This window comes from Trichomycterus rosablanca, chromosome 9 (genome assembly GCF_030014385.1).
Source record: "Trichomycterus rosablanca isolate fTriRos1 chromosome 9, fTriRos1.hap1, whole genome shotgun sequence".
In the NCBI taxonomy this organism is placed as follows: Eukaryota; Metazoa; Chordata; class Actinopteri; order Siluriformes; family Trichomycteridae; genus Trichomycterus; species Trichomycterus rosablanca.
The window spans coordinates 13,898,503-13,919,597 of NC_085996.1; the positions used below are offsets into that span (position 1 = coordinate 13,898,503).

General features: G+C 41.4%; 1 protein-coding gene across 3 annotated transcripts; it reads right to left on the bottom strand.

Annotated features, from left to right (window-relative positions):
- Positions 1–442: 442 nt before the first annotated feature.
- On the bottom strand, positions 443–20,621 carry fdft1 (farnesyl-diphosphate farnesyltransferase 1). Of its 3 annotated transcripts, none has more exons than XM_063001928.1 (8): positions 20,594–20,621; positions 15,330–15,427; positions 10,035–10,218; positions 9,778–9,906; positions 7,141–7,332; positions 6,623–6,799; positions 5,027–5,179; positions 443–2,730 (listed from the first exon to the last, which is right to left on the bottom strand). In XM_063001928.1, exons 2-8 carry the CDS (start codon positions 15,419–15,421, stop codon positions 2,512–2,514), a joined length of 1,146 nt encoding a protein of 381 aa, XP_062857998.1. In that variant the 5' UTR covers positions 15,422–15,427; positions 20,594–20,621; the 3' UTR covers positions 443–2,511. The 3 variants fall into 3 exon arrangements, with proteins under 3 accessions (XP_062857998.1, XP_062857997.1, XP_062857996.1); XM_063001927.1 differs by lacking the exon at positions 20,594–20,621 and adding an exon at positions 19,663–19,884; XM_063001926.1 differs by lacking the exon at positions 20,594–20,621 and having other exon boundaries at positions 15,330–15,737.
- Positions 20,622–21,095: the final 474 nt, after the last annotated feature.

Below are 21,095 nucleotides of genomic sequence, written 5' to 3' on the forward strand. Positions count from 1 at the left end.
TCATGCTGTTCTTCAATGGTCAGGACCCCCACATGACCACCACAGAGTAGATATTTTTTAGGTGGTGGATCATTCTCAGCACTGCAGTGACACTGACATGGTGCTGGTATGAGTGGATACGGCACAGCAGCGCTGCTGGAGATGGACTGAGAAAAGTCCACCAACCAAAAATATATTCAGCCGTGGGCAGCGTCCTGTGACCACTGATGAAGGTCTAGAAGATGACCAACTCAAACAGCAGCAATGGATGAGCGATCGTCTCTGACTTTACATCTACAAGGTGGACCAACCAGGTAAGAGTGTCTAATAGAGTGGATGCTCATTGGGGTTTAGGTCATGACAGTCAGTACTTAATGATGATTTCTTCTGTTGTCTTCTAATGATGAAGTTTTCACTGGTGGCCATATACAGTACCTTTGTATACCAAACACATACAAACATATGATTTATGACATTTTATTTCTTTTTTTAAAGATTTTACACTTTAATTCCTTTCTGAATAAAAACTTACAAATCTATCATTTTGCATTTGATTATGTACAAACTTATAGAACTTATACAACAGCACTGGCGACAACAAAGACAGTTTCAGTGTGACTGGTTTTATTTATTTTTTTATATAAACAAACTTACACTTTTTATTTATAAACATTGGGTTGGGCAAAATAAAAGTCAACTGTTTTTAGGAACTTTTCCATTACACTGTGTTAAAAAATTCTACAATAAACAGGTGAACTGGTGATTGAATACTGAGGGTATAATAATTGGGTATAAAAAGGAAGATTCATCAAAGGCTCAGCTATTATTATTAATTAAGTGCCATTAATTCCAACTCCTGGTGACCATATGGATAGTGTTTCTCCATATCATCCTGACTTCTGTTTAAGTTTTTAGGCTTCGCAATAGATAATTTTAGTGGTTATTGTTTCCAATTATCTTTGTGCCTGTCGTCCTCTTCCTCTTTTAAAGTATTTTCAACACCTCCAGGTGTGGTTCTTCTCATAATGTGTCCAAAATAACAGAGCTTTAGTTTGATTTTCTGCGCTTCGAGTGAGAGGTTAGGTTCGAATTGGCTGAGGATCTCTTCTTTGTCATTCATTGTACTTTTAAAGTGCATTGATATTCTTACTGGGCGGCACGGTGGCTTGGTGGGTAACACTGTCACCTCACGGCAAAAAGGTCCTGGATTTGATCCCCATGCGGGGCGGTCCGGGTCCTTTCTGTGCGGAGTCCACACACACACACACACACACACCCCAGTTGGATAAGTGGTTAAGAAAGTGAGTGCGTGATATTCTTACTGTCCTGCTTTTTTTAAACGTCTTATTGTATATTTTCATTCAGTTCTATACATATCACCATAATACCTCATCAAAACACTTATAAAATGGTAAGTCTATTTCTAACACTGTCAAATTTAAGATTTGGTTTTGCCTGTGCTGTGTGGTAAACTCTTCCAATTTTCAGAGAGGTCAAAAACAGTGGGTATAGCTGCATTTAGTTTTAGCGCTGCTTGAAGTATATTATATAAAATATAAATCATATACTATGTATTATAAAATATACATTATTTACTATGATAAATATATAACATTTTCCATTTACAATTTCTTCAAGGCAGCTAGAGCCTCCATCTTTCATAGATATATATATATATATATATGTATTATTTCAGTGGTGGATCATTCTCAGCTCTGCAGTGACACTGACATGGTGGTGGTGTGATAGTGTGTGTTGTGCTGGTATAAGTGGATAAGACACAGCAATGCTGATGGTGTTTTTAAACACCTCACGGTCACTGCTGGACTGAGAATGATTCACCACCTAAATAATACCTGCCCTGTGGTGGTCCTGAGTCTTACCCATAGCTAATCCTGTCACAACAATCCCACACAACAACTGACTCAGAGTTGAAAAGGAGTTCAATTAAAGCAGTCAATAAAAAACATTAGCTAGCTGTACATGTTTCCCTAAACAAAACTATCTAATCAGCCATAAGGAAACATTGGCCAATATCACTACCAGAGAGAAATTGTCAAACAAAGCTAACCAGCTAATGCTAAAATTAAAGTGACATTTCTGCATCATTTAGAATAGAACATGTATGACCGAAGAGAATGCTAAATATTTATTTATTTATTTATTTATTTTTATTGACCCTGAGCCTGATTATGATCAGGGCGACGGCAAAAACACACCCTGGACAAGGTACCCATCCATCCAGGCTTACTTTGCACATCTGAAAGTAACTGCAGGGTAACCAACACTGACACAGAAAGAACATACAAAAAGGTGACAGAGCTAAGGTACCCTGGATCCTGGTGCTGTCCGGCACCCACGCTGATGTTGCCGGAAATACAAATGTAAACGGTGCCAAGTTACACTGGACTGGATAACGTCTGTGGGTAAAGATAACACACGTATGCAAACGTCACTATGCGGCTCAAGACGAACATCTGATGTGCCCGTTCGCTCGATTCGGATGAAGGTTTGTTGCTAAGAAGGACCGATTCAGCTCCCCTGCATGTCAGCGGTGCCTGGAGACTGTGTGGCATTAAGATACTGCCAGCTGAGAGCAGCTAAAAGCATGGCTGCAGAAAAATACACCGGTGAGAAGGGATGGGCGCGCGAGGGCAGTGTTGCCTCGGAAAGAGTCTTTTCCTGGATCACGTCCAGGATTTGCAGCGTTTCAGCCCTGGATGGATCAGACGGCGAGACTTTCTGGAGGATCTAGAAAGAGAGGATAAAATTACGGTGAATCAAAATTAAAATAATTGAAAAACAACAGTTTTAAATAAACATGGAAATTGGGATTTTAACCCAATGGTACAGTAATGCAAAATGCAGCTCCACCCAAAATAAAGAAAGTAAGGTGCTGAAGGGAAAATTGGAAACACTGCTTGCTTATTTGAAGGTGTTCCATATATTTCTTTTTTTGCTTGGATGCCTGGCCAGATTGGGGGCATTACTTCAGCCTGGGATCTCAGCAGTGGTGTGCTAGTGCATTAGACCGTTGTGCCACCCAAATGCCCTTTTATTAACTTCTTCGGCTATATTATTTTACTGGTAGTATAGAGCATCACCAAATAAAGTCCCTTAAAATTGTTTACAAAATGTTTTTTTTCTGGACAGTCTCCAATTCACCTCACTTGCACATCTTTGGACTGTTGGAGGAAACCGAAGCTCCCGGAGGAAACTCATCCAGACATGACGGGAACATGCAAACTCCACACAGAAAGGACCCAAACATCGGTGTCTGACCTCACAAATGTGCTTCTGAAAGAATGGTAAAAAATTCCTCCTAAACCTTGTGGAAAGCCTTCCCAGAAGAGTTGAAGCTGTTATAGCTGCAACGGGTGGGCCGACATCATATTAAACCCTATGGATTAAGAATGGGACGTCACGTGCCGCTCAGGTGGCGCAGCGGTAAAGTACGCTAGCTCACCAGAGTTGGGGTTTCGAATACATCGTATCGAACCTCAGCTCTGACTTTCCGACTGGGCTGGGCGGCAGTATGAACAACGATTGGCTGTTGTTCAGGGTTGTTAGGGGTAAGAAAGTCGGATCATAGGTCATCATAACTGGTGCGACTGCGGCCCTTGCTGGCTGACTGATGGCGCCTGCACAGGGCTGAGGAATAATGCTGATGGGGGTGTGGCCCTCCGTGCACAGTGCCCGTCAAGTGTATGAACTCGACTCGTGCAGGTGAAAAATGCAGTCTGTACTGACTGTTTGTGCCACATACATGTGTGTCTCTGTGGTAATTAACTGTATTTCAGATGAATTGGGATGTAAAGCGCATGAACTGTCCACTAAACTGTCCAGTTTTCACTATTTTTACGTGTTTATGAAAAGATGAATGAAATCACGCAGGCTTTGTAACGAGTATCTCCATTGGCTGCTAGACCTGTCCATCAAAACCGCGTAGCTCCGCCTCCTTCCGCTCCGGTAAGAAGTGAAACTCTGCGTAATGCTTCATCTCTACAGTTTATTCAGGTTATTCTATCACATGGTTGTAAACATGATTTATATTTGTGATGTTTGTAGTGTTTTAAAAACACATTTGTATCTGATATTTATATGGACTAAGTGTTTACATGGACTGTTTTAATTAACACTTTTTTATATAGCTACAGTCAATAACTTATAGATAATGTCTGCTAACTTGACTGTTTCAGGTATTTATAGGTGTTTAAATGGTAATTTAGAACAATATTTCCCAGTCTTGTTTCTGCACAAACACAGTATTAAAAGGTTTTCTTAATAGATCTATGAAATAATCATATCTGTGTTTTGATGCTTTATTGATGCCTTATATTAGATCAAAACATTATGGTTGGTGCACCTGTTTTTCAGTGTCAGGGTCATGAACAGGAAAAGATCCTCACTTTTGTCAGATAATGTGCTTTCTACAATGAATTTAGATTTAATAATTGTATCATATTTTATGAATGTTTTATTGGTAAACACGTTCTTGCAATAACAATGTGCATAACTGTTCAAATTTTGCTTAATTATTAGTTTGCGATTAATTACGATTAATTTTGTTCTTTAAAAATTGTAATCGCGTGACAGCCCTAATATATACAGTATATATATATACGTATATATATATCAACCTTTGTTCATTTTTATTAACTGCTGTATCCAGTTCTACCTGGAAACACTGGTTGCAAGGCAGGACTGCCATCACTGGGCTTTCGCCAGCTAACCCTCAACGCCAAATCCAACACAACAAACCCCCACCCACACCCCCCACTCAGACATAGTCATTATGTCTGTGTAACGCTGCCCGGGCAATAGCACCACTGAGAATTAGTCCTAACTTTCAGATGGTGGGCTAGCATAACAGACTGTTGGTCCACCCTAACTATAACTATTTTCAAATTTGATAAAAAATAGCAATAAAGCACAAATAAGTGTACAAACGTCAAGGGCTCTTAATACTCTCTTGAATACACTGTATATACTGTAGAATTGCACAGTTTCCTAATAACAGTAATTAAACACATAAAACAGATCGTACCTCCTGGCTGTATTGTGCAATGATGCTCTTCACAGCTTGCATGTTGGTGGCTTCCATCATTAACGTCACAGCCTGTCCCTTCCTGATTTTCACCACCCCCTGGAACACTTGTGGGTTGTTGTAGCAGGCTGAAAGTGTCGCTATGGCCATCACCTGAGGAAATAATAACACTGCACTGAATGAAAATCACTGGTTTCGTTTATGTTTTCTTTGTGCATCCCCACCCCCCATTATATTGCTATTGTTCAAATTTTGATATACACTATAGTGCCAAAAGTATTCGCTCGCCTGCCTTCACACGCATATAAACTTGAGTTCATCCTAAAAAACTAACAATATAGAAGCACTTTGTAGTTCTACAATTACTGACTGTAGTCCATCTGTTTCTCTACATACTTTTTAACCTGCTTTCACCCTGTTCTTCAATGGTCAGGACCCCCCACAGGACCACCACAGAGCAGGTATTATTTGGGTGGTGGATCATTCTCAGCACTGCAGTGACACCGACATGGTGGTGGTGTGTTAGTGTGTGTTTTAAACACCTCACTGTCACAGCTGGACTGAGAATAGTCCACCAACCAAATATATATCCAGCCGACAGCGCTCCGTGGGCGACTGTGTGACCACTGATGAAGGTCTAGAAGATGACGACTCTCTTTTGGCAATATAGTGTAGGTACGATTTTGATATTGATACAGTTGCCTCACAGCAAGAAGGTCCTGGGTTTGATTCCCAGGTGGAGCAGACTGGGTTCTTTCTGTGTGGAGTTTGCATATTCTCCCCTATCTATATGTGTTTACTCCAGGAGGAATAGGTAGCAAATGGTTGCAAAAGTGATTTACGCTAACCCATCACATCTGGGATCCAGGGTTCAAATCCCAAGCTGTGCTATCAACCGGTCAGGCCTTAACATGCCGTCATTATTGACTGTGCCTGAGGGGATGTTGGCCGAGGCCCTGCTAAATTGGCATCCTGTCTGGGGAGTGTTACTGCATTGAACCATGTGATTCCAGTGCATTTCACACCCACTGATTTCACTGTGGCCTTGACCAGTATTAAGTGTGTATAATGGACAGGGAACTCACCCATTCAGCAACTTAAACCTAGAGGCAATTACTCACTCACTCACTTTCTTAACCGCTTATCCAATTATGGTACCGGGGGTGGGGGGGTGCTGGAGCCTATTCCAGCTTTTCAATGGGCGCAAGGCACAAAGTAACACGCTGGACGGGGTGCCAGTCCATTGCAGAGCAGACGCACACACACACATTCACCTACAGGGCAATTCAGTGTCTCCAATCAACTTGTCTGCATGTTTTTGGACTGTGGGAGGAAACCGGAGCTCCTGGAGGAAACCCACGCAGACACGAGCAAACTCCGCACAGAAAGGACCCGGACCGCCCCGCCTGGGGATCAAACCCAAGACCTTCTTGCCGTGAGGCGACAGTGCTACTCACTGAGCCACCGTGCTGCCCTAGAGGCAATTAGGACTAGCTTATTCACCTACTGGCATGTTTAGGAAGGTAGAGGGAAATGGAAATAGTCTGCAAAGACAAAGACAAGTAGGCATAGTAGATCCAAATCTGACATGCCTACCTGTGGGATGGCACAGAAGTTGAAGACACTCTGGTTGCGAAGGCGGGACAGGTAGGCAATGACATCAGGAACATGGCGTAGGGCATCGGTCACCAGCAGATTGAGGCAGGCCAGGGCGGAGCTCAGGTGTTGTGGCTGGCAAAAGTCTTCCAGACGAGAGGTAAACTTACTATATGCCTGTTGTGCGCACACACACACACAGAAAGCAAAATTACTATGCGCATTACTGGGGCATACTGGAAAAAGCAGGAAACATGCCAAATAGATCACTAGTGTATCACAGGGCAAATTACGCACACGCACACGCACACACACACACACACCCTCATACCTAGGGGGACTTTTTTTATCTTCGATTAACCTCACTGCATGTCTTTGGACTGTAAGAGGACCCAGGTCGCTCCACCTGGGAGTCAAACCGGCGACAGTGCTACCCACCGAGCCCCCGTGCCACCCAATAAAAAAGTATACTGAATAACGAAAAGAGAAGTGTGTGTATCGCCAATTAGTAAACTGACCTCCTCTGGCCAAAAGACGCGTCCCTCCCGCTGGTCTTCCAAGTAGTCTCTGATGATGTTCGTCTTCTGTAGGAAGAGACCCATGGAGTTGGCTAGCTCAGCGTCACGTCCCACCTCGGGATCCTCCAGCTGTGATGCAGAGAAGAGGCGAGACAGACCCACGCCTACCAGACCAGCCACGTAGTGACAGTACTGAACAGAAAACATTATAAATGCAAGTTTATTCGTTTATTTTATTAGGATTTTTACATCATGTTTTACACACTTTAGTTACATTCAGGACAAGACGGGTTGTTACTGGTTACACAAGATTCATGGTTCAAGTTTAATGTCGAACAAAGTCATGGACAATTTTATATCTCCAATTTGCCTCACTTGCATGTCTTTGGACTGTAGAAGGAAACCGGAGCACCCGGAGGAAACCCATACAGACACGGGGAGAACATGCAGACGTATTTACACTGATCAGCCATAACATTAAACCCACCTCCTTGTTTCTACACTCACTGTCCATTTTATCAGCTCCACTTACCATATACGTAGAAGCACTTTGTAGTTCTATAATTACTGACTGTAGTCCATCTGTTTCTCTACATACTTTTTAACCTGCTTTTACTCTGTTCTGTAATGGTCAGGACCCCCAAAGGACCACCACAGAGCAGGTATTATTTAGGTGGTGGATCATTCTCAGCACTGCAGTGACACTGACATGGTGGTGGTGTTAGTGTGTGTTGTGCTGGTATGGGTGGATCAGACACAGCAACGCTGCTGAAGTTTTTAAATACCGTGTCCACTCACTGTCCACTCTATTAGACACTCCTACCTATTTAGTCCACCTTGTAGATGTAAAGTCAGAGACAATCGCTCATCTATTGCTGCTGTTTGAGTTGGTCATCTTCTAGACCTTCATCAGTGGTCACAGGACGCTGCCCACGGGGCGCTGTTGGCTGGAAGTTTTTGGTTGGTGGACTATTTTCAGTCCAGCAGTGACAGTGAGGTGTTTAAAAACTCCATCAGCGCTGCTGCGTCTTATCCACTCATACCAGCACAACACACACTAACACACCACCACCATGTCAGTGTCACTGCAGTGCTGATAATGACCCACTACCCAAATAATACCTGCTCTGTAGTGGTCCTGGGAGACTCCTGACCATTGAAGAACAGCATGAAAGGGGGCTAACAAAGCATGCAGAGAAATAGATGGACTACAGTCAGTAATTGTAGAACTACAAAGTGCTTCTATATGGTAAGTGGAGCTGATAAAATGGACAATGAGTGTAAAAACAAGGAGGTGATTTTAATGTTATGGCTGATCAGTGTATATGCATATTTTATTGTTTAAAATAATGTCATCAGGGACTGTTGGACCTTGGGCACTTTTACATTTTCAAATTTGGCCCTCCTTGAAAGAGGTTTGGACACCACTGCCCGATGGGGTTTCTTTCTATTCATATACACCATGGTGATGGGAGGGGCGTGTCAAAGTGTAAGATCCCCTAATCCAGGGGTGTCAAACTCAAGGCCCGCGGGCCAGATCCGGCCCGCCACGTCATTTCATGTGGCCCGCGAGAGCTTAGACGACTGTACGATTGTTGTGATGGTTCGAGTCGTTACAAAGACGCGCTTATATTTTTAATGGGATTCCTGCGCCTTTAAAATCGGCAACTGTTGTCATCGTAGTCATGGCAACTAACTTTGACCTTCGCTAGAAGCCATGTGACTTTTACGGCAAAAGAACGCGGGGTAGCGTGGTCAGTAATGTAAACAATAATAATAAATATAAATAATTATCTTGCAATATAATACAGAAGCATCGTCTGTAAGTAGTGGCGTTTATATTCTCAGTTGTTTGTAAATGTTTAGTGAGTATATCACAGCGTTTTAGTTACAAATTCACCGTAATTAAATACAATTGTTACCGTTACTATAGCAATTAGTATCTTTACACCGAATGCTAACTCGTTAGCGCTATGTTACGTTTGGTTAAATCTCATATTGTACCAGATGTAACACTCGACTACAGCTGTGTGCTTTTACTGTATTAGGTTCTATATTGTTTTTATTGTTTGTATTTTTACTTTATTTTGATGCACACAGTGTATCACACAGCTGGGAAGCAAATAAAACCGACTGTATTCTGAAGGGAGATGTCTGTCTCTGTCTGTCTCGCTGTCTAGCTGAGAAAGGGGGATAAACTATTAGTGAGGGCAGAATGATGTCTTAAAAATACACTGTAAAATCCTACATAAACTGCACCTCTCAAAATGCATGCTGATGTTGTGACCTGCAAAGTGACACATCCCGCCAGTAGTTGATGTTAATAAATATTTACACATGATCCCAAAATGTACAAGAAGATAAGTAAGAAAATTAAGCAGAAGGAGGAAATTTAATGAAAATGAATCCGGTGCATCTCTTGTGTTATGAGGCCGTGTCTGTGGTAAAGGAGGACAATATAAATGCAGAATTCAGCCTTTAAGAAAAACAGCAGACTGCAATCACAGCAGGATACGTTACAATCGGCCCTTTGAGGGCCACCATAATGCTGATGAGGCCCTCGGTGAAAATGAGTTTGACACCCCTGCCCTAATCCCTGTATATGCACAGCCTTTATGTAAATACTTGATAGTTTACCTTATCCCACTCCTGCATTGAGCCAACTTTCTTTTCAAGGAATTCCGCCATGCCGACCCCCATTCGATGGCAAATGTCCGTAATAACATCTTGATATTCCGGGCCCAGGTTTCTGAACTCGACTGAAATCTGAGTGAAGAAAAAAAAAAGTAATATTCTCAAACGACTGCTGTGTCTCCACTACTCTTCTACACATCACACTATTGGTAGTACAGCTACCGTGATTAAGGAAATTCTGGTATATATTTGTATATTACCGAGGGAAAATCTTCTAGAACTTGTCTGTCTTTCTCTTTGCTCTCAGTGAAGCACCAGTCTGGTTGGTAGAGGAAAGTGTGAAAGTCATGCAGTAGTGGAACCTTCCTCTCCAGAGGAATCGTCATATCATCTTCCACAGTGTCCAGAGCTCGGAGAACCAGATAGAATATACACACTGCATGTCTAAGAAAGAGAAACACGCAGACATGAAACACTTTGCATCAAAAAGTAGAAATTAAACACTTGCACTCTCTGTAATAAGGTATATGCAATGCATAATAGAGCGGCTGTATGCTAAATATAGCACCATATGCTGAATAGTGTGCTAAATTGTTTCTTCAGCAAGGGTGAGGTTACTATTTCGAGACTGCAGTGGTCAGTATCTATCAAAAGTGGTCCAAGGAAGAAACAGTGGTAAACCGGTGACAGGGTCATGGGCGGCCAAGGCTCACTAATGCATGTGGGGAGCGAAGGCTGGCCCGTGTGGTCCGATACAACAGACGAGCTACTGTGGCTCAGATTGCTGAAGAAGTTAATGCTGGTTCTGATAGAAAGGTGTCAGAATACACAGTGCATCACAGTTGCAGGGCTGCTTTGGCAGCAAAAGGGGGACCAACACAGTATTAGCAAGGTGGTTATAATGTTATGCCTTATCGATGTATGCAGAGGTAATGACACCACTCTGTATGTAAAGCATGTAAGGTGCAGTGTGTGCAGTGAAAGTTGCACATGTTTATGAGGTAAAGGAAAGGTAAACTAAGGTTATAAGGTAAAGACCCGCCTGTGCAGTGAAAGTTGCATATGTTTATATAGAGAGGTAATGACACACCTCTTCATGTAAAGTGCAGTGTGTGCAGTGAAAGTTGCACATGTTCATATAGGGAGGTAATGACACACCTCTGTATGTAAAGCATGTAAAGTGCAGTGTGTGCAGTGAAAGTTGCACATGTTTATATAGAGAGGTAATGACACACCTCTGTATAAAAAGCATGTAAAGTGCAGTGTGTGCAGTGAAAGTTGCACATGTTTATATAGGGAGGTAAAGCATGTAAGTTGCAGTGTGTGCAGTGAAAGTTGCACATGTTTATATAGAGAGGTAATGACACACCTCTGTATGTAAAGCATGTAAAGTGCAGTGTGTGCAGTGAAAGTTGCATAAGTTTATATAGGGAGGAGGTAATGACACACCTCTGCATGTAAAGCATGTAAGGTGCAGTGTGTGCAGTGAAAGTTGCATATGTTTATATAGGGAGGAGGAAATGACACACCTCTGTATGTAAAGCATGTAAAGTGCAGTGTGTGCAGTGAAAGTTGCATAAGTTTATATAGGGAGGAGGTAATGACACACCTCTGCATGTAAAGCATGTAAGGTGCAGTGTGTGCAGTGAAAGTTGCATATGTTTATATAGGGAGGAGGTAATGACACACCTCTGCATGTAAAGCATGTAAGGTGCAGTGTGTGCAGTGAAAGTTGCACATGTTTATATAGAGAGGTAATGACACACCTCTGTATAAAAAGCATGTAAAGTGCAGTGTGTGCAGTGAAAGTTGCACATGTTTATATAGGGAGGTAAAGCATGTAAAGTGCAGTGTGTGCAGTGAAAGTTGCACATGTTTATATAGAGAAATAATGACACACCTCTGTATGTAAAGCATGTAAAGTGCAGTGTGTGCAGTGAAAGTTGCATATGTTTATATAGGGAGGTAAAGCATGTAAAGTGCAGTGTGTGCAGTGAAAGTTGCATATGTTTATATAGGGAGGTAATGACACACCTCTGTATGTAAAGCATGTAAGGTGCAGTGTGTGCAGTGAAAGTTGCACATGTTTATATAGAGAGGTAATGACACACCTCTGTATGTAAAGCATGTAAGGTGCAGTGTGTGCCGTGAAAGTTGCATACGTTTATATAGGGAGGTAAAGCATGTAAAGTGCAGTGTGTGCAGTGAAAGTTGCATATGTTTATATAGGGAGGTAATGACACACCTCTGTATGTAAAGCAGGTAAGGTGCAGTGTGTGCAGTGAAAGTTGCATATGTTTATATAGGGAGGTAATGACACACCTCTGTATGTAAAGCAGGTAAGGTGCAGTGTGTGCAGTGAAAGTTGCATATGTTTATATAGGGAGGTAATGACACACCTCTGTATGTAAAGCATGTAAAGTGCAGTGTGTGCAGTGAAAGTTGCATATGTTTATATAGGGAGGTAATGACACACCTCTGCATGTAAAGCATGTAAAGTGCAGTGTGTGCAGTGAAAATTGCACATGTTTATATAGGGAGGTAATGACACACCTCTGTATGTAAAGCATGTAAAGTGCAGTGTGTGCAGTGAAAGTTGCATATGTTTATATAGAGAGGTAATGACACACCTCTGTATGTAAAGCATGTAAAGTGCAGTGTGTGCAGTGAAAGTTGCATATGTTTATATAGGGAGGTAAATCATGTAAGTTGCAGTGTGTGCAGTGAAAGTTGCATATGTTTATATAGGGAGGTAAAGCATGTAAGGTGCAGTGTGTGCAGTGAAAGTTGCATATGTTTATAAGGTAAAGGAAAGGTAAACTAAGGTTATAAGGTAAAGACCCGCCTGTGCAGTGAAAGTTGCATATGTTTATATAGAGAGGTAATGACACACCTCTTCATGTAAAGTGCAGTGTGTGCAGTGAAAGTTGCACATGTTTATGTAGAGAGGTAATGACACACCTCTGTATGTAAAGCATGTAAAGTGCAGTGTGTGCAGTGAAAGTTGCATATGTTTATATAGGGAGGAGGTAATGACACACCTCTGCATGTAAAGCATGTAAGGTGCAGTGTGTGCAGTGAAAGTTGCACATGTTTATATAGGGAGGTAATGACACACCTCTGCATGTAAAGCATGTAAAGTACAGTGTGTGCAGTGAAAGTTGCACATGTTTATATAGAGAGGTAATGACACACCTCTGTATAAAAAGCATGTAAAGTGCAGTGTGTGCAGTGAAAGTTGCACATGTTTATATAGGGAGGTAAAGCATGTAAAGTGCAGTGTGTGCAGTGAAAGTTGCACATGTTTATATAGAGAAATAATGACACACCTCTGTATGTAAAGCATGTAAAGTGCAGTGTGTGCAGTGAAAGTTGCATATGTTTATATAGGGAGGTAATGACACACCTCTGTATGTAAAGCATGTAAGGTGCAGCGTGTGCAGTGAAAGTTGCACATGTTTATATAGGGAGGTAAAGCATGTAAAGTGCAGTGTGTGCAGTGAAAGTTGCATGTTTATATAGGGAGGTAATGACACACCTCTGTATGTAAAGCATGTAAAGTGCAGTGTGTGCAGTGAAAGTTGCACATGTTTATATAGGGAGGTAAAGCATGTAAAGTGCAGTGTGTGCAGTGAAAGTTGCATATGTTTATATAGGGAGGTAATGACACACCTCTGTATGTAAAGCATGTAAAGTGCAGTGTGTGCAGTGAAAGTTGCATATGTTTATATAGGGATGTAAAGCATGTAAAGTGCAGTGTGTGCAGTAAAAGTTGCATATGTTTATATAGGGAGGTAAAGCATGTAAGGTGCAGTGTGTGCAGTGAAAGTTGCATATGTTTATATAGGGAGGTAAAGCATGTAAAGTGCAGTGTGTGCAGTGAAAGTTGCATATGTTTATATAGGGAGGTAAAGCATGTAAAGTGCAGTGTGTGCAGTGAAAGTTGCATATGTTTATATAGGGAGGTAAAGTATGTAAAGTGCAGTGTGTGCAGTGAAAGTTGCATATGTTTATATAGGGAGGTAAAGCATGTAAAGTGCAGTGTGTGCAGTGAAAGTTGCATATGTTTATATAGGGAGGTAAAGCATGTAAAGTGCAGTGTGTGCAGTGAAAGTTGCATATGTTTATATAGGGAGGTAAAGCATGTAAAGTGCAGTGTGTGCAGTGAAAGTTGCATATGTTTATATAGGGATGTAAAGCATGTAAAGTGCAGTGTGTGCAGTAAAAGTTGCATATGTTTATATAGGGAGGTAAAGCATGTAAGGTGCAGTGTGTGCAGTGAAAGTTGCATATGTTTATATAGGGAGGTAAAGCATGTAAGGTGCAGTGTGTGCAGTGAAAGTTGCATATGTTTATATAGGGAGATAAAGCATGTAAAGTGCAGTGTGTGCAGTAAAAGTTGCATATGTTTATATAGGGAGGTAAAGCATGTAAGGTGCAGTGTGTGCAGTGAAAGTTGCATATGTTTATATAGGGAGGTAAAGCATGTAAAGTGCAGTGTGTGCAGTGAAAGTTGCATATGTTTATATAGGGAGGTAAAGCATGTAAAGTGCAGTGTGTGCAGTGAAAGTTGCATATGTTTATATAGGGAGGTAAAGTATGTAAAGTGCAGTGTGTGCAGTGAAAGTTGCATATGTTTATATAGGGAGGTAAAGCATGTAAAGTGCAGTGTGTGCAGTGAAAGTTGCATATGTTTATATATGGAGGTAAAGCATGTAAAGTGCAGTGTGTGCAGTGAAAGTTGCATATGTTTATATAGGGAGGTAAAGCATGTAAGGTGCAGTGTGTGCAGTGAAAGTTGCATATGTTTATATATGGAGGTAAAGCATGTAAAGTGCAGTGTGTGCAGTGAAAGTTGCATATGTTTATATAGGGAGGTAAAGCATGTAAGGTGCAGTGTGTGCAGTGAAAGTTGCATATGTTTATATATGGAGGTAAAGCATGTAAAGTGCAGTGTGTGCAGTGAAAGTTGCATATGTTTATATAGGGAGGTAATGACACACCTCTGTATGTAAAGCATGTAAAGTGCAGTGTGTGCAGTGAAAGTTGCATATGTTTATATAGGGATGTAAAGCATGTAAAGTGCAGTGTGTGCAGTAAAAGTTGCATATGTTTATATAGGGAGGTAAAGCATGTAAGGTGCAGTGTGTGCAGTGAAAGTTGCATATGTTTATATAGGGAGGTAAAGCATGTAAAGTGCAGTGTGTGCAGTGAAAGTTGCATATGTTTATATAGGGAGGTAAAGCATGTAAAGTGCAGTGTGTGCAGTGAAAGTTGCATATGTTTATATAGGGAGGTAAAGTATGTAAAGTGCAGTGTGTGCAGTGAAAGTTGCATATGTTTATATAGGGAGGTAAAGCATGTAAAGTGCAGTGTGTGCAGTGAAAGTTGCATATGTTTATATAGGGAGGTAAAGCATGTAAAGTGCAGTGTGTGCAGTGAAAGTTGCATATGTTTATATAGGGAGGTAAAGCATGTAAAGTGCAGTGTGTGCAGTGAAAGTTGCATATGTTTATATAGGGAGGTAAAGCATGTAAAGTGCAGTGAATTCTTACCGCAGTTCTCCGTCGAGGGCCTGAATCACTGCTGCAAAACTTCTACTGGTTTGGTTCAGATAAACGTAGCAGGTCCTCAGACTCTCGCTCATGGATTCCTGTCCAGAAGAGAAGAACAAATGCGCTGAGTGTCGGTGAACGCAGACAGCGTTATTAAAATGAAGCGGACGGTGGAGCACAACACAGCCCTCATGAGCGCCTCTTCTCCTCGCGGTCGGTATGTGCGCGGTTCGCGGAGACGAGGCCGAACCTCTCACCGACAAACTGCGCTTAAACATGGAGAAGGGCGCCGTGCTTTTGCAACAAACTCCTGCCATATGCAACTTCAACAAGTCATAGCAGTTAGGGAAGTACAAATCTCGAAGTCGCGAGGTCTACACAGAGCGCAGTAATACAACTGATCTACAAACGCATGTAGACACAGATTGGGAATTATAACGCGATTACAGATCATTTGCAGATCTGCGCACACTGCATGCGCACTTTGTTATTGCTGTACCTCCGCCCTTCCACCATCGTTACCGCCCATTCGAGCCAAAACACACGCTCATTTGTTCTATTCCCACCAACTCCTGTCAATATGCCGCCATAAACAACATATTTAAATAGGTCTAATGACAACGAATATTCGGCAAACGCCAGGTGTAAACAAAGCCAAAAGTAAGTAAACAAACTCAGTTTTAAAGTTCAGAGATTTCAGCCACACCACAAATATAGATAAAATAATTAGTCTTCAAGAGCTCCTCTTTTCCAGTATAATGTGTTAACATATTTCCAGTTTTACAAAACTTGACCAGGACTGTGGGCTCAAAACTGTATATATGTGTGTGTACGTAGAGGTTGGACTGGCACTGGACCCGCCGCCACCCTAACCAGAATAAAGCAATTAATGTAAATTAAAAAAAATAGTTTATTGCTGCTCTGTACATATACTACCTACCTACCTAACTGTACATATACAGTTAGATAGACAGACAGACAGACAGACAGACAGACAGACAGACAGACAGATATACAGGTAGGTAGGTAGGTAGGTAGGTAGGTAGGTAGGTAGGTAGTTAGATATACAGGTAGGTAGGTAGTTAGGTAGATATTCAGATAGGTAGGTAGTTAGATAGGTAGGTAGTTAGATATACAGGTAGGTAGTTAGGTAGATATTCAGGTAGGTAGGTAGGTGGGTGGGTAGGTAGGTAGGTAGGTAGGTAGGTGGGTAGGTAGGTAGGTAGGTAGGTAGATATACAGTTAGGTAGGTAGATATATAGGTAGGTAGGTAGGTAGTTAGATAGGTAGATATACAGGTAGGTAGGTAGTTAGATATATAGGTAGGTAGGTAGTTAGATAGGTAGATACACAGGTAGGTAGGTAGGTGGGTGGGTAGGTAGGTAGGTGGGTAGGTAGGTAGGTAGGTAGGTAGGTAGGTAGGTAGGTAGGTAGGTAGGTAGATATACAGTTAGGTAGGTAGTTAGATATATAGGTAGGTAGGTAGTTAGATAGGTAGATATACAGGTAGGTAGGTAGTTAGATATATAGGTAGGTAGGTAGTTAGATAGGTAGATACACAGGTAGGTAGGTAGATAGATAGATAGATAGATAGATAGATAGATAGATAGATAGATAGATAGATAGATAGATAGATAGATAGATAGGACCCGCCGCCACCCTAACCAGAATAAAGCAATTAATGAAAATAAAAAAAATAGTTTATTGCTGCTTTGTCGTCTGATATTTTAGAGGACACATAAAAATGCCAATTTCTACCGCTAGGTGACATCCAAAAATCATAAACAAAAGACTGAATAAATAATAATAAAAAAATACCCTAAAATAGATTGGCATCCTGTCCAGGGTGTGTTTATGTCAGGATGTGTTATGGCACAGTTGGTGCCTGAGTTTTTGCAACATCTGTTTCATTTAATATGCAGCATTTGGTATGTTCTTCCCATGTCTTTGTGGAATTTTCTCTAGGTATTCCGGTTTCCTATCACCTTTCAAATACATGCAGAAGTTGGGTTGGATGCTAGCTAAACTGCTCCAAGGTGTAACTCAGTGACTGAATGAGGGGTAGTTGTTGCAAAAGGTCACTGGTTGAAACCCCACCACTGCCAGGTTATCATTGTTGGGCCCTTGAGCAAGGCCCTTAACCCTCAACTGCCTAGACAATATACTGTCACAATATTGTAAGTTGCTTTGGATGAAGGCGTCTGTTAAATGCCAAAAATGTCCATTTAAATGAATGTGCTGAGCTGTACAGAATAATGATACTGACCAGCATGAAACAGTTGATAGAAATTAATGAATGAATAAATAAACAAGTTACTTAGTCTAATGTGGTTTAAACTGTGGCCAAAGTAAAACACACATCTTGACAAACTGCTGTTACATGAGTTCATCAGTGTGTGATACCTTGCATTGATAAGCGCCCTCTCCAGGGTGTGTTTCAGGGTAGCCCTGGACCCATGTGATGCTAATTAAAAAGCTTCTACATTCTCTTTCTTGCAACTGTAACTAGGACCAACCTATTATTATGGCTCCTAGATATTCCACAATCAACTGTGAAAAGTGGACGTATTGCTGTGGAAACCACAGGATGGTTAGTCTAGGTCGCTTAGTTCCAGTGAAAAGAACTCTTAATGTTTCTGCATGCAAAGACACAGTTGGGAATAGTCCATTCACTATTTGTGGAAAGTTTGGGGAAGACCCTTTTCTGTTCCAGCATGATTTGTAAAGGCATGGTCATGTAAGTTGTGGAAGAACTTGCCTGGCCTGCACAGAGCCCTGACTCAATCCCATCTAACCCGTTTGAGATTAACTACAACATAGACGAGGCTGCAATCTACCTTTTGCACACCCTTTGGCCATTATACCGTGAGTTTACTCTTAAAATATTTTGACTTTATTTTTGAAATATTACAACTTTTTTCTCAAGGTTGAATATTTCAATTTTTATTTTAACAATGGCCTTTATTATAATAAAGACAATAAAGTAAAATCAATAAAAATAATAAAACACAGTAAGACAGATAGCCTACTAAATAAAAGATAAAGTAAAAAGATGAGTTTTAGACTGCATTTTTAAATTATTGAGAATGTTTGTCATGTGTATAGTGTGTATAGATATGTAGATATACAGATAGGTAGGTAGGTAGTTAGATATACATATATATATATATATATAGTGGGGTAGATATAGAGGTAGGTAGGTTGTTAGTGGGGTAGATATACAGGTAGGTAGGTAGTTAGATAGGTAGATATTCAGGTAGATAGGTAGTTAGTGGGGTAGATATACAGGTAGGTATGTAGTTAGATAGGTAGATATTCAGGTAGGTAGGTAGTTAGTGGGGTAGATATACAGGTAGGTAGGTAGTTAGATAATTAGATATACAGGAAGGTAGGTAGTTAGATATACAGGTAGTTAGACAGGTAGATATTCAGGTAGGTAGGTAGTTAGTAGGGTAGATATACAGGTAGGTAGTTAGTTAGTGGGGTAGATATACAGGTAGGTAGGTAGTTAGTGGGGTAGATATACAGGTAGGTAGGTAGTTAGATAAGTAGATATACAGGTAGGTAGGTAGTTAGATAAGTAGATATACAGGTAGGTAGGTAGTTAGATATACAGGTAGTTAGATAGGTAGATATTCAGGTAGGTAGGTAGTTAGTGGGGTAGATATACAGGTAGGTAGGTAGTTAGATATACAGGTAGGTAGGTAGGTAGGTAGGTAGGTAGGTAGGTAGGTAGATAGGTAGGTAGGTAGTGGGGTAGATATACAGGTAGGTATGTAGTTAGATAGGTAGATATTCAGGTAGGTAGGTAGTTAGTGGGGTAGATATACAGGTAGGTAGGTAGTTAGATAAGTAGATATACAGGAAGGTAGGTAGTTAGATATACAGGTAGTTATATAGGTAGGTAGGTAGGTAGGTAGGTAGGTAGATAGATATACAGGTAGGTAGGTAGGTAGGTAGGTAGGTAGGTAGGTAGGTAGTTAGATATACAGGTAGTTAGATAGGTAGATATTCAGGTAGGTAGGTAGTTAGTGGGGTAGATATACAGGTAGGTAGTTAGATATACAGGTAGGTAGGTAGTTAGTTAGTTAGTTAGACACAGACAGACAGACAGACAGACAGACAGACAGACAGACAGACAGATAGACAGATAGATAGATAGATAGATAGATAGATAGATAGATAGATAGATAGATAGATAGATAGATAGATAGAAAAAAGAACATTATTACAATATATTAATAATTAGAATCAGTGTTAAATGTCTTTTGCAGGTAGATAAAGAACTGTCGGTTTACTTTTTGACGAAAATAGATTTGAAGTCTTTACTCACATAATCCAATTTGGGCATTATAGTGCGACAGCCTCCCATTTTAAACCTGAACAGGTTGTATATTTCCTCAGGATGACCTATAGACTTCAGGATATCCATGTTCTCTGTTTCAGTGAAACATACGCTGTGAGAATATTAAACACTGTTAGTAACGGTGCTCAGTAAATACCGGCAGCTGCAGTATGTGGATCTGGTGGATCTGACGGCTCTGATGCGCACCGCTGTTCTCCTCAATCCGCCTTCACACAGACACAGCAAATCCCTTTGAATCTCATCAAACGTCATATGAACCGAGGATTGTAATTGGTTTCGTGTCATGGTCTCAGTTCCAAACAGCCAATAAGACCAGAGAGCCGCTGGTGCGATGCCCCGCCTCTGTAATCGCGTCGGGTTCGCTGAGTGCTCTGATTGGTCAAGTGTTTCAGCAGCCTTATAGCATGCCCAGTATGGCAGGCCGTTTTAACATAAAATTGGCTTCACCACCTTTACATTACATATATCTGTAATTCGTTTTTGACGAGACATATTACTTAATTAAGATATCTCTAATTATATTCCGACTAGGTAAAATACCAATTTGAGATATCTCTAATTACATTCTGACTACTACTAGTATGAATGACGTTTTACCGTTGAGTTGTATGGAGGCTCCAGTTCAAGATATCTGCTATTAATTACTGACTATCTCAAACGTACATTTCAGATATCTACAATTAAATTATGACTAGTCATAAAGTAAATTACAGATATCTCGATTTGAGTTCTGATTAGTCATAATTGCAATTAAAGATATTGTGGCGCCGGCGAGCAGAAAGGATAGCGTCAGGGCCGCGAGTGAGCTGTCTTTGGCAGTTCATTCAGTGGTTTAGGGACAGACACCCATTCATACACACATACATTCATACAACAGACAAACATATAAGCTACTTACCTAACCCTCACCGCAGCCACCCCACTCCCAACAACGGGATACACGGCTACGGTGAACTTAGACACCTCTGCCGCAAGACTTTCTGGGTGCCGGCCCCCAGTGGCGACGCTACACTGCTTCCTCCCTAATGGTCAACCGTCCCGGTGACCCACTCACCAGCGTCCACTGGGTGGCTCCATGTCCGGACCGCACTCCATTACACTGCCGAGCCGCTCTTCCACCCACTGCTGGACCGGGCACCCTGCTCCTACAGCCACCTGGGCTAGCGCACTCAGACAGACCGGGCATATTGGCCCACCGAACCACCCAAATGCCACAATCCCACTTCTGACACCAATGTGGCGCCGGCGAACAGGAAAGATAGCGTGAGGGCCGCGAGTGAGCTGCCTTTGGCATTTCATTCAGTGGTTTAGGGACAGACACCCATTCATACACACATACATTCATACAACAGACAAACATATAAGCTACTTACCCAACCCTCACCGCAGCCACCCCACTC

What these genes read in the sequence shown, in the direction of transcription:
- fdft1 (XM_063001926.1), bottom strand. Translation starts at nt 15,646, where the DNA reads ATGGCAGGAGTTTGTTGCAAAAGCACGGCGCCCTTCTCCATGTTTAAG. An exon ending in CAATGCAGGAGTGGGATAAG is followed by an intron (nt 7,333 to 9,777) that starts GTAAACTATCAA and finishes TTTTCTGTTCAG; the next exon opens with TACTGTCACTACGTGGCTGG. An exon ending in ACTTCTGTGCCATCCCACAG is followed by an intron (nt 5,180 to 6,622) that starts GTAGGCATGTCA and finishes TTATTTCCTCAG; the next exon opens with GTGATGGCCATAGCGACACT.